The sequence below is a fragment of the Brassica napus genome, chromosome A10 (genome assembly GCF_020379485.1).
Source record: "Brassica napus cultivar Da-Ae chromosome A10, Da-Ae, whole genome shotgun sequence".
NCBI classification, from domain to species: Eukaryota; Viridiplantae; Streptophyta; class Magnoliopsida; order Brassicales; family Brassicaceae; genus Brassica; species Brassica napus.
Window position 1 is genome coordinate 16,009,577 of NC_063443.1, and position 14,535 is coordinate 16,024,111.

General features: G+C 38.6%; 4 protein-coding genes across 6 annotated transcripts; 3 read left to right on the forward strand and 1 right to left on the reverse strand.

Moving 5' to 3' along the window:
- The first annotated feature begins 1,767 nt into the window (after window positions 1-1,767).
- Window positions 1,768-4,031, forward strand: LOC106372272 (RNA polymerase sigma factor sigD, chloroplastic). 2 transcript variants are annotated; one of them, XM_048742341.1, is made up of 5 exons: window positions 1,768-2,312; window positions 2,402-2,767; window positions 3,227-3,427; window positions 3,504-3,798; window positions 3,837-4,031. In XM_048742341.1, exons 1-4 carry the CDS (start codon window positions 1,914-1,916, stop codon window positions 3,789-3,791), a joined length of 1,254 nt encoding a protein of 417 aa, XP_048598298.1. In that variant the 5' UTR covers window positions 1,768-1,913; the 3' UTR covers window positions 3,792-3,798; window positions 3,837-4,031. The 2 variants fall into 2 exon arrangements, with proteins under 2 accessions (XP_048598298.1, XP_013667902.2); XM_013812448.3 differs by lacking the exon at window positions 3,837-4,031 and having other exon boundaries at window positions 3,504-3,824.
- On the reverse strand, window positions 3,984-5,441 carry LOC125579047. Its single transcript, XM_048742343.1, has 4 exons — window positions 4,967-5,441; window positions 4,748-4,825; window positions 4,566-4,665; window positions 3,984-4,495 (listed from the first exon to the last, which is right to left on the reverse strand). The coding sequence occupies exons 1-4, from the start codon at window positions 5,237-5,239 to the stop codon at window positions 4,140-4,142; spliced, it is 807 nt and encodes a 268-aa protein (XP_048598300.1). The 5' UTR covers window positions 5,240-5,441; the 3' UTR covers window positions 3,984-4,139.
- Window positions 5,442-6,353: 912 nt separating this feature from the next.
- Window positions 6,354-11,127, forward strand: LOC125579043 (elongator complex protein 1-like). Of its 2 annotated transcripts, XM_048742337.1 has the most exons (5): window positions 6,354-6,663; window positions 6,888-7,218; window positions 7,332-10,389; window positions 10,474-10,572; window positions 10,658-11,127. In XM_048742337.1, exons 1-5 carry the CDS (start codon window positions 6,502-6,504, stop codon window positions 10,971-10,973), a joined length of 3,966 nt encoding a protein of 1,321 aa, XP_048598294.1. In that variant the 5' UTR covers window positions 6,354-6,501; the 3' UTR covers window positions 10,974-11,127. The 2 variants fall into 2 exon arrangements, with proteins under 2 accessions (XP_048598294.1, XP_048598295.1); XM_048742338.1 differs by lacking the exon at window positions 6,354-6,663 and having other exon boundaries at window positions 7,010-7,214.
- A 341-nt stretch (window positions 11,128-11,468) lies between these two features.
- Window positions 11,469-14,411, forward strand: LOC125579046 (WAT1-related protein At5g13670-like). Its single transcript, XM_048742342.1, has 8 exons — window positions 11,469-11,756; window positions 12,552-12,744; window positions 12,839-12,901; window positions 13,027-13,143; window positions 13,225-13,474; window positions 13,569-13,730; window positions 13,832-13,980; window positions 14,056-14,411. The coding sequence occupies exons 1-8, from the start codon at window positions 11,684-11,686 to the stop codon at window positions 14,270-14,272; spliced, it is 1,224 nt and encodes a 407-aa protein (XP_048598299.1). The 5' UTR covers window positions 11,469-11,683; the 3' UTR covers window positions 14,273-14,411.
- Window positions 14,412-14,535: the final 124 nt, after the last annotated feature.

Below are 14,535 nucleotides of genomic sequence, written 5' to 3' on the forward strand. Positions count from 1 at the left end.
AATGTTATTTTTTCTTTGTTGTTGTAAAACTAAATTATAGTTTTCTTCTACACGGTTCTCGACATTTAATTCAGGTTTTTTGCACGTTGATGAGGATTGGTGCCCAGTTCAATAGTAAGGTTAGACTGAGACCTGATAAATTAGCAATAAATCGATAACTCATCTGTAGTGGTATTCTAGTCAGAAGAAAGATCTCTATCTTGTTGCATTCTAGTCCACTACTTACAATATGCAGATAGGCATTAGTCACATCAAATAGTATAAACTGACCCCAACAAAACGAGTGACCAGCATGTGTCCTAGCAGTCTCTCGGCCAAAGGATAAACAGAAACCTGAAAGGAGAATGGGCCGAGACCTAAAGCAGAATTGTTGATGAGTTGATATCTTACTTTCATTAGTAAGTATTAAGTATACATATTCATATTGCTTAACTCTCGTACTAATTCAAGTCAAAGCAGACTTTAACCAATATTTTCACAAGTTCTTATCATTAACACAAGAGACATGAAGAGCAAAGGTGTTACGCATACCTGAGATTGCAAGAACTGTATCAACAACGTTGGTTAGCTTAGACCTCCATACTTCTTTGGATTGTTAGCCCATAAAGCAAATATCTGCATAGTCAGAATCCAAGTAAACGACTGTGATTTGAAAGTTCATCAATAGAAAACTAATTCCTAACCGAGTCCAGTTAATGAAGTACTAGATGACAGTATGCATAAGTTATACTGTCAACTACTTACCATAGAGTATGAGTATCATGTAGAGACAGAACACAATACACAATGATAGATGAAATGAGGGGCCAATTCTTCAACAAAGACCCTGCAGCTTCAAGTATTTCGTATGAGTCAACATTTGATGTGTTGTCCTGCTTATGATTGTGCAGCGTTTCCTACTCGGATACAAATATAAGAAATTCGTTAGATAACTCCAGAGAAGAAACCTTGTGCCAATCGCCATCCAAATGTTTAAGCTCAAGCCAAAAAGAGCATTGAAAAATGGCAGTGCAATGACCACCTAATCAGTTAATTAAACACTTGAGGGGAGATACAATAGTGAAAACAATTTAGAAAAAAAAATTATTTAGTGTTCAAAGCAAAACCATTGTTTAAAATTCTGAATCATCGTAACAAAAAGTTATAGTTCTTTGTAGTGGTGTGAAAACAACTAGAATAGTACATATATTAAATACTTTATAATTTAAAATCTCTCGGAAACTTACAAAATGTAAAAATAAGAAAATACTAAGCAAAACTTTAGAGGAAAATACATGGACAATCAAATTATATATATAAATATGCATGCAACTCTAATATGACACAAAACATCCAATATTGTGTAATTTAATTTTCAGTGAAACTATATAAAAACACTATGTCATTAAATTTATTAGTGTTTTGTAACAGTATTACATAACAAAACACTATTCTCAATTTATTCCATTAGCCACCCGTCTCTGGCTCTAATCATGTTGTTTTTGTTGTTTGCTAAGAAGTATAAAGTTATAAGAGTAATAAATTGGTCCATATTTTACAAAAGATATAAACTAGGATTCAATTTTATTGGGCCTTTTAGTTGGGTCTGAAAACCATTAGAAATAGGCAGCAAGCGGAAGATCCATCGAGTCCAAGTCTGGAGTAAACAGACTTCCCAATTTGATAATCATTGATCCACAAAAGTATACAACCTTAATAAAATTTTCGTCAAAAAACAAAAATAGATAGAAAATAAAAGAAAACCAACTCCACCAAATTTAATTGGTGATAACTGATAGATGACACAGAGTCTCCTCTATGATAAGTAACCCAAGAGCGAGAATTATCTTCGGCTTCCATCCATTGGACCAAAAACAAGATAAAAAGAAAAAAAATATCTTAAGGTGTGGAAGCTCTGCAGCTCATCATCATCCATGGCCACCATACCCACCACTGCCACCGCCACCATGTGTCCCTCTCCTCCTCTCCCAACAGTTTCTCCGTTACTCAGAACAAGTCACCAATGTCAACCATCTCCTTCTTCATCATCCATAAAGCTTGGTACCACTCTGTTTTTCAATGAAGCCACTGTGGATAGAGCGGCTGAGAGCTCTGTGGTGATCAAACCTGACAAATGGGGATCTCAGTTAGAAAAGAGGAGGAAGAGGAGGAGGAGAAGAAGAGCAGGTTTCGAGCGTCTAGAGCCTGAAGAAGATGATGATGTTGACCAAGTAGTAGAACCAGTAGCAGAACCAGTTAGTATTCCTGTTGGAGCTTCACGGTCTGGGTTCTTGAGTCGTTCAGACGAGGTTCAGCTTTGCTTGTACCTCAAGGTATATAGTTTCTACATCATTTATGGAAAGTTTTCGAATATCTCCCCATGGCAAGAACTTAAAAACTTTCTTTTTCTGGTAACAAACAGGAAGGAGCGATACTGGAAAACCTTGGAACAAGTGGTGAAGAGAATGGAATGGTTTCAGTTTTGCTGTCAAGTACTGGCAAAGGGAAGAAGAAGCGTAGCGCTAATGAGATACTATGCAGAAGAAGAGAAGCTAGAGAGAAGATTACTCGTTGTTACCGGAGGCTAGTTGTCTCTATTGCAACAGGCTACCAAGGCAAAGGGTTGAATCTTCAAGACCTGATTCAGGAAGGAAGCATAGGACTCCTAAGAGGAGCTGAGAGATTTGATCCTGAACGTGGCTACAAACTATCAACTTATGTCTACTGGTGGATCAAACAGGCCATTCTTAGAGCTATTGCTCACAAGTCTAGACTTGTCAAATTGCCGGTGAGTCCTGCATCTCTAATTTCTATATTTTCTTGAATTAATGAGTCCCAAATCCTTTAAAAGACCAAATATAAGTAGATTATATGCACTAAATGAAAATACATCGAAAGTTGTTATCATTCTTGCCGTTTCAAAATAATATATATTTTAGAAAAATAAATTATTTTAAAAAGATATATTTTTACATTTTCAATGCATTTTTATTAAGTAATAATGGTAAATTGTAAATTCTGAAAAATTAATTGTGTTTATTAAATTTTTATTAGTTCAAAGTTATTGAAAATAGCTAATCACAGAAAATAATATATTTAAAATCAAACTGTAATATGTGTGGAACTTTAAAACATAATAGATCATTTTGAAACAGGAAGAGTATTTCACATGAAAAATCAACTACAACGGGTTCATGTGAAGTGGTAAGTGATTAGTGAATGCATCTTTTTAGCTTTTTGTCTGCAGGGAAGCATGTGGGAGCTAACGGCGAAAGTAGCAGAAGCTAGTAATGTTTTAACCAGAAAACTAAGACGATCACCGAGCTCCGAAGAGATTGCAGAGCACCTCAACATCAATGTTTCAGCGGTTAGACTTGCTGTGGAGCGTAGCAGATCCCCTGTTTCGTTGGACAGAGTCGCATCTCATTATGGCCGCATGACACTGCAGGTACACTTCCATTTTTTTTTTTACATAGTGGTGAGGGAACAATGAGTAACTCTTTGATATTTTTTGGCTGATTCAGGAGATTGTAAGGGGACCAGATGAAACAAGGCCAGAGGAGATGGTGAAAAGGGAGCACATGAAGGAGGGGATTAAGCAGCTTTTGGGAACTCTCACCGCTAGAGAATCACGAGTATTGGGACTCTACTTTGGTCTCAACGGAGAGACTCCTATGTCTTTTGAAGAGATAGGTAAGTCGTTGAAGCTTTCAAGAGAGAGGGTAAGGCAAATCAATGGCATTGCCTTGGCGAAGCTACGAAATGTACATAATGTGAATGATCTGAGAATATACTATTCCTCTAGTGAATGAACATAATAAACAACAACATTGGTTTTTCAAATAGATTTGGTTATACAGAAGCAGGGCCTTCTAATGCTAGCATGCCAATGGAGCGGTCGAACAAATTTCAAATCTAAATTTAAGATAAATTACATATATAATGGTCTAAAGCTTTATTTTTAGATATAATTTCTAAATTTATAGCTTACAGTTTAAAAAAAGAACATCAAACATATATAGATAAAAATAATAAAATAATTTCATTACATAGTTAAATATACTGTTAATATTTTTTGAATAGAACATAAAATTATTTGACACGGCACATAAGCTTGAACTTATATTGGATTTGGTTCTGTACAAATGGAGAAGATACACTCAGTGCTCTCCTTTGTGGAGGTTATGGAGGATATAGAGAGAAGCAGATGACAAGAAAATACAAACGGAATAGCTTAGCAAGTCTAGTCCAGTGGCGATGGTAACCATCTTGCTTCTTTCGAACATCTTCACTAGAAGGATCATGACAATAACATGTCCAACTTTGGTTTTGAGCTCATCAAGCGAGCTGATCTTCATCCATTTCGGTCTCTCCTTCATGGCAAACATTCCGAATAGAGAAGAGGCTTTAAGGGCACGATCGGATTCAGGAGGGATATCAGAAGGGGAGTTGCTGATGAAGAGTCCATACAAACCCATGCTAAATATTAGCATAACAGTCCCAGCCAGATAAACATCTACAAATCAAGATTTTAAAAGAGAATCAGAATTATACAGGTCATGCACATATATTTATAGAAACATTACCAATAGCTTCGACGAGGTGTAAAACCATTTGGCCCTTGTGGATGCCTTTGACACAGTTTGTCCAGTAGACTTTATATGCTTCCATGACATAGACGCACCCCTACATAGTTACTCACTACTTTTAAGTATATAGAATGTTGTAGTTGTGTCTGAACATTTTAGATAAAAAACAACAAAGTTACATTGAGGAAGCAGAGTAGCGAACCAGCCAAAGAACCACCTACTGCCAAGAGTGCCAGGAACCGAAAATCGAATATGATCTGTTCCATCCAAAAAAATACACCGAAAGAAATCAAATATGATATGTTCCATCCAACTTTTGAGTATGTCACAGCTCAATATATAAGAAAAGATGAGAATAGAGACTAATATTTCGAGAAGTTCGATTTATTAGTTGTTACCTTCTCGACGGTGGATTCGGTGGAGCGAAAGAAGCGAGCAAAGAGGCTGTTATCATCCACAACAACCTTATCTCGAGTTCCATAAGAACTTGACAACGTGTTTCCGTTGACAACGGGGATCGAACTAGGGGTGGATGATGCCGATGACTCTGGAGAGGATGAGGCAAGAGTTGCTGACGGCAGATGAAAACGGCGACGCGTGGGGAGGACGTGAGGATTAGGAAGCGAAACGGAGAGTCGAGTGGCGGAGGCTAACGTGTAGAGATTAGCCATATTTTGAAAGGGACAGAGAGCTTGTGATTAGTTACGAGATTCTCTTGAGTATAGATGTCTGTATGTAATGTAACCACTGTCGGAGGGCAAAGTGGACAAGTAGGAGGAACGATCGGCGGGTGGGGGTGGGGAAGGCGGGAGAGAAATATGTGGTGTGTGGAAGTAAGTTGACTTTTCAACAATATTTCTTTGTCTGAAGATATTTTTACCTTGAACCTTTCTATTTGTTGACTTAAAAACTACAAGAATGGGCTATAAGAAAATTTATGCGGACTCAGTTGTTAGTGGGCTTAAGTTAGCTAACAACCTCATGTACATTATTTATTACTATATTACGTTAACTACATAGCAACGGATCCAGATATCCGAAAAATTTACAGTATCCGAATCTAGATCCGTGTCTTCTGGATATCTGCATAAATATTATACTAATCACGAATATTCATATTTTAAAATTTTTTTTCTTTTTTTCTAAATATTAAAACTTTAAAAATAATATATAAATTAAATATTTATACAAAATTTATAAAAAATAAATAAAAATAAGATTATAAAAATTAAAATATAATATTATAAGATTAGTTTTATGTATAAATATTAATAATCAATTATAATTATTATTAAAATTGAAAATTAATATATTTAGAAAATCTGAAACCAGATATTCAAACTTAAAAATTAAGATATACATGTATGGATCGTTCGACAAATCCAACATTTTAATACCCGGATTCGGATACTCTGGATATTCTATTTTCTGAATAAATCTGAATCGGATCTGGATTTCGGATAATAAGTATCAGCTAAAGGAGTATTTACATATAAGATTACTATTAGAATGAATGCACATGCGGCAAAAAATTTGGAACCCCAATGTCTCCAATTTTTTTTAACATCTCAGAAAAGCTTATTGTCCCAAAATTGGGACAGAAGGTGAAGCAGAGCGTTAATAGTAGGGTGTTGTGTTGACAAAGTTCGAGTGTGAAGGTATGATAAGACTGGATATGCAGCAGAGGCAACTGATCCCTTGGGTAAAATAAAACGAACCGGCTGTTAAAACGCAAACCGGCTTTAAAACATAAACCGGGTCTTCTTTCTAGTTTATACGACTCTTAAACGAAGAGGGAAGCATATAGCGGCTGTGTTGTGTTGCTATAAACCCTAATGTCAGTGTTTGGGGTTTAAATCTTAAATCTGCCTCCTGGATCTCTCTTCAGCTGCTAAGCTCGTTGAAGCTGTGGAGAGACTCGTACTCCTCCGACATGAAAAACTTGAAGCTTTTCTCGGAGGTTTCTCAGAACATCCAATTGCATTCGACTGAAGACGAAGCTGTACAGTTCGCAGCTTACGACATCGACCAGAGTCGCTTGTTCTTCGCATCTTCTACTAACTTCGTTTACGCCCTTCACCTCTCTTCCTTCCACGTAAGCAATCTCTGCCAGTGAAACTCGTTTACTCTTTGATTGATAAAAAGTTTTAGTCTTTATATGGTTTGATTCAAGTTTCTTATGAATGAACTCGCAAGTAAGGATTTTTATTTGTTGATAGAGAAGAAAATACATGTTAAGGAATATGGTCTGTATAAAGCTAAAGCCTTTCTCCTATTTTTTTGGAGTTTGTGTTGATGTCTTTAATTGTAATGTGTCAGAATGGGAGAGATAGTGCGAAGGGTTTGCCTGTGGAGGTCTGCAGTATTGATTTGGAGGCAGGGGATTTCATCACTGCCTTTGATTATCTCGCGGAGAAGGAGTCTTTATTAATCGGGACTTCTCGTGGCCTTCTACTTGTGCACGTGGTGGAGAGCAATGTGACTGAGCTAGTTGGAAATATAGAAGGAGGTGTCAGGTGTCTCTCGCCTAGTCCTACTGGAGATCTGCTTGGATTGATTAGCGGTTTTGGTCAGTTGCTTGTAATGACTTATGATTGGGATTTGATGTATGAGAGGGAGCTTTCTGAGGCTCCTGAAGGTGGTTACGTACGTAAGGACCCCTTTACAATCCTCTCTTTTACATTCTTTTTGGCTGAATAAGGGTTTAGTTTATGGTTCTAGCTGAATAATTTGCTAACAATGTGAATCAAATAACTGTTTTAGGTGAAGCAGATGATGTGTCTGTAAACTGTGAGGGACCTTCCATTTCCTGGAGAGGCGATGGGAAGTATTTTGCCACTATGGGTGAGGTTTTTGAATCCGGCTCTATGCATAAGAAGATTAAGATATGGGAGAATGATTCTGGCGCTTTGCAGTCTTCTTCAGAAGCAAAAGATTTCATGAAGGGGATTCTTGAATGGATGCCTAGTGGGGCAAAAATCGCAGCTGTTTATAAAAAGAAGTCAGATGATGGATGCCCGTCGATTGCTTTCTTCGAGAGGAACGGACTTGAGAGGAGCTCATTTAGCATCGGAGAGCCTGGAGATGCCAACGTAGCATTTGAATCTCTGAAGTGGAACTCTGCATCAGATCTTCTTGCAGGGGTTGTTAGTTGCAAAACACACGATGCTGTTAGGGTGTGGTACTTTAGCAACAACCACTGGTACCTGAAACAGGAGATTAGGTATCCAAGGGAAGCTGGAGTAATGGTCATGTGGGATCCAACAAAGCCAACGCAGTTGATATGTTGGACTCTGGCAGGGCAAGTTACCGTTTGTAATTTTATGTGGGTAACGGCAGTCATGGAGGACTCAACAGCCTTTGTCGTAGATAATAACAAGATTCTCGTGACGCCACTGTCTTTGTCCTTGATGCCGCCTCCTATGTATTTGTTCAGCCTTAGCTTCTCTTCCGCTGTAAAGGACATAGCATATTACTCAAGGAACTCTAAAAGTTGTCTGGCTGTGTTCTTGTCTGATGGAAACCTGTCTTTTGTTGAGTTTCCTGCACGTGATACTTGGGAAGATCTTGAAGGTAGAGACTTCAATGCAGAAATTTCGGAGTGTAAAACAGCGTTGGGCTATGTTACACATCTTCTATGGCTCGATGTCCATTCGCTTCTGTGCGTCTCTGCTTATGGCTCTAGCCAGAACAAGTGTCTCTCTTCTGGTTCGTCTGAGACAGAGCTTCACGGTTCTTATTTACAGGAAGTTGAAGTCGTCTGTCACGAGGATCATGTTCCTGATCAAGTAACATCCTCTGGCTTTGGTGCTAGCGTTACTTCCCAGACACCTCTCGAGTCACCTGTCATGGCTCTTGCCTGGAACCCTAGCAAGCGTGATTCAGCCTTTGTAGAGTTTGAGGGTGGGAAAGTGCTTAGCTATGCATCAAGATCAGGCTTTATGGAAACTCGTATCAATGATAATAGTATCTCTTTTCCATCAGCTTGTCCTTGGGTGAAGGTAGCGCAGGTTGATGCTGGTGGCCTGCAGAAGCCCTTGGTATGTGGGCTAGATGATATGGGCAGACTGTACATCAACGGGAAGAGCCTATGTAACAACTGCAGCAGCTTCTCGTTTTACTCAGAGCTGGACAATGAAGTGGTTACCCATCTGATCATCTTGACCAAACAGGATTTTCTCTTTATCATCGACACCGAGGATGTACTGCAGGGAGGAGAAGTGGCACTTGGAAACGTCTACTTTGTCATTGACGGTAGAAAGCGAGATGAGGAAGTTATGAGCTACGTAAACGTTTGGGAGAAAGGTGCCAAAGTAATAGGAGTCCTCAACGGAGACGAAGCTGCTGTAATATTAAAAACTATCCGGGGCAATCTCGAATGCATTTATCCTAGAAAGCTAGTCCTGTCTTCAATCACGAATGCGTTAGCTCAGCAACGGTTTAAAGATGCATTAAACTTGGTTAGGCGACACAGAATCGACTTTAATGTTATCGTGGACCTATACGGGTGGCAGGCGTTTCTACAATCAGCTGTAGAGTTTGTTGAACAAGTAAACAATCTGAACCACGTTACGGAGTTCGTTTGCGCTATGAAGAATGAAGATGTTACAGAAACACTTTACAAGACGTTCTCCTTCTCCAAAAAGAGGGACAAGGTTTTACAAGCGAAGGATCTATCCGGTAACAAAGTATCATCAGTTCTACAAGCAATTAGAAAAGCCCTTGAAGAGCATATACCAGAGAGTCCCTCAAGGGAGCTTTGTATCTTGACCACTCTCGCCCGAAGTGATCCACCGGCTATTGAGGAGTCTCTCATGAGGATAAAATCTGTTCGTGAGATGGAGTTGCAAAACTCCTCTTCTGATGATAACTCAAGTAAAAAGTCTCGTCCATCTGCAGAAGAAGCATTGAAACACCTTCTGTGGTTATTAGACTCAGAGGCTGTCTTCGAAGCTGCTTTAGGTCTTTACGATCTGAACCTTGCAGCTATCGTGGCGCTCAACTCCCAACGCGATCCGAAAGAGTTTCTACCTTATCTCCAGGAGCTGGAGAGAATGTCCGAACCTCTGATGCATTTCAACATCGACCTTAAACTGCAGCGTTTCGATAGCGCTCTCAAGAGCATCGTATCAGCAGGGGATGAGTACTTTCCTGATTGCATGGACTTGATCAAGAAGAACCCTCAGCTTTTCCCGCTTGGCCTTCAGCTGATTACCGATTCTGAAAAGAAACAAGCGGTTCTAGAGGCTTGGGGAGATCATCTCACTGATGAGAAACGTTTCGAGGATGCTGCTACTACGTACCTATGCTGCTTTAACCTTGAAAAGGCTTCAAAGGCGTATCGTGAGTGTGGTGATTGGAGTGGAGTACTCAGAGTAGGCGCGCTAATGAAGTTAGGGAAAGATGAGATCCTGAAATTAGCGTACGAGTTATGTGAAGAGGTCAATGCACTTGGGAAGCCTGGGGAAGCAGCGAAGATAGCTTTAGAGTATTGCGGAGATATAAGCGGTGGAGTTAATTTGCTTATCAATGCGAGGGAGTGGGAAGAAGCTTTAAGGGTTGCCTTTATGCATACAGAAGATGGTTTAGTCTCAGTGGTGAAGAGCTCTGCTCTTGAGTGTGCTAATGGTCTAGTAAGCGAATTCAAAGAATCGATAGAGAAAGTAGGAAAGTATTTGACTCGGTATCTAGCTGTTCGTCAGAGACGGTTGCTGCTTGCAGCAAAGCTCAAGTCTGAGGAACGGTCAGTCATTGATCTTGATGATGACACAGCTTCAGAAGCAAGTAGCAACCTGAGTGGCATGAGCGCCTATACTTTAGGGTACAGTTTTGCGCTTGTCTTACTTTCTTGGCTAATCTTAGATTGCATTAGATAACGTAGTTGTTTTCTTTGATATTATTGCAGGACAAGGAGAGGTTCTGCTGCTTCAGTCACCTCAAGCACGGCGACTAAGGCAAGAGACTTGAGGCGGCAGAGAAAGAGCGGGAAGATCCGAGCTGGCAGGTATGTAGAATATGTTCTTATGAAAGTTGATTGGTTTCTTTTGATGAGCCAAACATGAATCAAATTGGTGTTGTGTGAATGGCAGTGCGGGTGAGGAGATGGCTCTTGTTGATCATTTGAAAGGTATGCGCATGACAGAAGGAGGAAAGAGAGAGCTGAAGTCTTTATTGATATGTTTGGTAACACTTGGTGAGAAGGAGTCTGCACAGAAGTTGCAACAGACTGCAGAGAATTTCCAGGTCGCTCAGGTAGCAGCAGTTGAGCTAGCAGACGATACAGTCTCCAGCGAGAGCGTTGATGAAGAAGTGTATTCCTTTGAACGTTACGCTCTGAAGACGAGGTCCACGGCACGAGGATCTGATGCCTTTAGCTGGATGCTTAAGGTGTTCGTTAGCCCATGAACTTTTTTAGATCTTGTTCTTGACTGAATAAGCATATCAACAAGCTTGTGCGTTTTAAACATCAAAACTTTCCTGCTACATTTTGTCCTCTTCGTTTTGGATATTTCTTGTTACTGCCGTTTTACACTAAAGAGATTGAGTTGCATCGACCACATTTTTTTTGTTCATCGCTTAGATTACTGTGTTACACAAGATCGGTTTAGTTGATAAAAATGGACAAGTACTACACTGTATCGGGTTCGTTTTTTCGTTTAAATCACGTATTAATATACAATTAATATACCTAATTAATTATGTTATATATAGTTTGACTACGACCATAAACTTAAAATTTGGCATTTTGCATTTCCTAATACATATTAAGTTTTTCCACAAGTGCATTAGTTTTCTTTCCTTAGATTTCAATTTATAAAATATCTCCACATCTCTTCTGCGTGACTGCGTGTATCTCTCTATTTCACTTTTAGAGAAGTAATGTTAGTTGATCAAAAAAGAAAAGAAAAGTAATGTTTTTGCTTAAACTCAATAAATATCTCATGTGACCCCCTCAAAAAAAAAACCTTCTCATCTCATTCACACATCTTTTATTGTTTTGTTTCGTCATTAATCACTGGTGTAAGAGAATATCCGAAATCAAATTGTCATCAGAACGGTAAAGCTCCCATATCATCATCGACCCTTCTAAAACAACATTGTGCCTCATAACCCGCATGCGCTCGACCACTAAAGTCTCGACTCTCGGGAGACTCGACCTACATTGTTCGTTATTTGTGAATTTTACAGGTTCGTATTTTATTTCAAAATAGTTTTATCTGTAGATTAATATCATGTAGTTTCAATGTTATTTCTCTATGAGCCGAGTTGTTGATGATGAGAGAAACCATGTAATTTCAAATAAGCCATACTTTTGTTTAGCAATTTTTGTAGAATAAGTTGAATAACATGTTGGTTCTCCATCGCGTATTATTGGTGCATGGTCTCGCTTTCTGTTTTGTTTTGATTTGTGACGTAAAACGATCTCATGAGTACTACTAAGCTTATACTTTATAGGGTTCTACGTTAGATATAGTAGGTCCCTACACCTCAAGAGAGTTATGTTATTTGATACTGATCGTTAAAAATCCACCAGAAGCGGTTGATAAAGTGATAGGGAACTTATATAGATCGGGTTAGACTAGTAAATTATGTAACGACAAAAATAAAATTAAATGTATGAAAAAATGATGGGATACTATAATTAATGAGTAATAATTGAAACTGCCGATTTTAAATAAATTGACAAAAATATAAAGCTGGTCTATGAGAGTCAGCACCGAACCAATCAAGAAATGTTTACCTCTTAAAACACGAGTTTAGTGCTCTTTGGACTTCCTCTTTTTTAGGTATATGTATTAATTACTTGCACTTAAAAAAAAAAAAATACTTTTGAATGTTTTTTACGTCGGAACACATGAACACGTTATGAGGCATCAAAACAGAATACATGTTATATATACACGCATAGATATCACTTTTATTTTGCTTATAACAAAACCCCAAAACATCTCTTTTCTAACGGAAAACGTTTTTTGTATGCAGAGAAGGTGCCAATAATGAAGTTTGAGAAAGCAAGGCCGTTCATGGCCATTGTTTTCATTCAGTTTCTGTATGCATTGATGTCTATAGTAGCGAAAATAGCTTTGAACCAAGGGATGAGCCCTCATGTCTTAGTTGCTTACCGTATGGCAGTTGCTGCTGCTCTCATCACTCCTTTCGCCCTCGTTCTTGAAAGGTATATATTTTCTTCTTCTTGTGGTTCAGGTTTGTAAAACAAAATAACATATAATATGAAGTTAAAGTAATTGTTTCTTCTGTTGTAAACGTAGGAACTCAAGACCAAGGCTGACTTTCAAAATCTTCTTACAAATATCCATCCTGAGTTTATTTGAGTATGACTTTGTTACATCATTTCTGATTCACAATGATAGAATTAAACATATAATTAATTATTATTTTAAAAAAAAATTAGACAAGATTCCTCTGTGTAACTAGGTTTAAATGAAAACAAATGCAGGCCTGTGATTGAACAAAACCTGTACTACTCAGGGATGAAACTTACCACTGCCACATTCACATCGGCTTTGTGCAATGCACTTCCTGCAATGACATTTATAATGGCCTGCATTTTCAAGTAAATCTCTCTCTACCAATATTGTTGCCGATGTATATACTAAAGTATTACTGAGGTTTTTTTTTTATGTTTTCTTGAAAGACTGGAGAAGGTGAATATCAGAAGGCGTCACAGCCAGGCAAAGCTGGTGGGAACCATGGTAGCTATTGGAGGAGCAATGCTCATGACATTTTTCAAAGGGAATGTCATTGAGTTGCCTTGGACAAGCAAGCCCATGGGGATTATTGGGCAGGCACATTCTATGAATACTCCAAAGCAGGAAGATATAGGAAAAGGATCAGTTATGCTTGTAGCAAGCTGCTTCAGTTGGTCATGTTACATCATTTTACAGGTAGAACATATTCCCCATTCTTATAATTTTCTATAGGCCAATTCACAGAGAGGTAGGTAGTAAAGGTAACAGAAGAGATTATATTATTTTTCAGGCAAACATTCTGAATACATATAATGCTGAGCTCTCGCTAACAGCACTTATGTGCATTATGGGGATGCTGGAGGCTAGTGTTATAGCATTGATATGGGAAAGGAAGAACATGTCTGTCTGGAAAATCCACCCGGACATGAAGCTCTTAGCTTCAATATATGGGGTACTACAATTTTGTTATAATCTCTGTCCCTAAACTTTTCACAGTGAAGCCTTTTTTTTATGTGTGTTTGTTGAGAGAAGTATTATTGCTGTGTCACACAGGGACTTGTCTCAGGGTTAGCATACTATGCTATTGGATGGGCATCAAAGAAGAGAGGGCCTGTGTTTGTGAGCGCATTTAACCCTCTCAGCATGGTTATCGTTGCTATACTGAGCTCCTTTGTTTTCTTGGAGAAACTCTACCTAGGAAGGTAAAAAGGCCTTGATCCAAGTCTACTGATGAGATTGATCTAAAAAGTAACTAAATGTGTTTCCTGAACTTGCAGGGTTGTTGGATCAGTTGTCATCGTCTTTGGAGTATACTTGGTACTATGGGGTAAAAGCAAGGACAAGATAGAGCAGCCTTCAACAAACGCTGGGTGTGCAGAGACTGTGGTAAAAACTGACGAGCAGATGGTTCGGACGCTTGATAATAACCAAGTACTACCCATCCATGACCAGTTAATGATCCCAAAGGCAGTAACTCACTCTCAGTCAGTTTGAGATACCGTTTTTGTTACAGTATCTCCATATAATGCACAACATTTTTGATAATAGTATGGTTTGCCTGAATAAGAGCAAGCAATGATATCTGCATCTTAAGTTTTGAAGTATACTTCAGAAATTTAGATAACTTAGTCAAGAGAACCCATTGTGGTAGCTTTCTGATAACCTCCATTTATAAGAATCAAACAAGCCTATGTAAATATCAAGCAGCTGCCATGGTTCCACCTCTCTCCTTTGGTTTCAGATGCTTCCTAAGTAAT

Excerpts from the sequence above, each read along its gene's own strand:
- LOC106372272 (XM_048742341.1), top strand. The coding sequence starts at position 1,914 with ATGGCCACCATACCCACCACTGCCACCGCCACCATGTGTCCCTCTCCT. Across the intron at positions 2,313-2,401 it reads AGCTTTGCTTGTACCTCAAG|GAAGGAGCGATACTGGAAAA; the intron begins GTATATAGTTTC and ends GGTAACAAACAG. Across the intron at positions 2,768-3,226 it reads CTAGACTTGTCAAATTGCCG|GGAAGCATGTGGGAGCTAAC; the intron begins GTGAGTCCTGCA and ends TTTTGTCTGCAG.
- LOC125579047 (XM_048742343.1), bottom strand. The coding sequence starts at position 5,239 with ATGGCTAATCTCTACACGTTAGCCTCCGCCACTCGACTCTCCGTTTCG. Across the intron at positions 4,826-4,966 it reads CCGAATCCACCGTCGAGAAG|ATCATATTCGATTTTCGGTT; the intron begins GTAACAACTAAT and ends TGGATGGAACAG. Across the intron at positions 4,496-4,565 it reads ACACCTCGTCGAAGCTATTG|ATGTTTATCTGGCTGGGACT; the intron begins GTAATGTTTCTA and ends CTTGATTTGTAG.
- LOC125579043 (XM_048742337.1), top strand. The coding sequence starts at position 6,502 with ATGAAAAACTTGAAGCTTTTCTCGGAGGTTTCTCAGAACATCCAATTG. Across the intron at positions 7,219-7,331 it reads TCCTGAAGGTGGTTACGTAC|GTGAAGCAGATGATGTGTCT; the intron begins GTAAGGACCCCT and ends TAACTGTTTTAG. Across the intron at positions 10,390-10,473 it reads ATGAGCGCCTATACTTTAGG|GACAAGGAGAGGTTCTGCTG; the intron begins GTACAGTTTTGC and ends ATATTATTGCAG.
- LOC125579046 (XM_048742342.1), top strand. The coding sequence starts at position 11,684 with ATGCGCTCGACCACTAAAGTCTCGACTCTCGGGAGACTCGACCTACAT. Across the intron at positions 11,757-12,551 it reads GTTATTTGTGAATTTTACAG|AGAAGGTGCCAATAATGAAG; the intron begins GTTCGTATTTTA and ends TTTTGTATGCAG. Across the intron at positions 12,902-13,026 it reads TCCATCCTGAGTTTATTTGA|GCCTGTGATTGAACAAAACC; the intron begins GTATGACTTTGT and ends AAACAAATGCAG.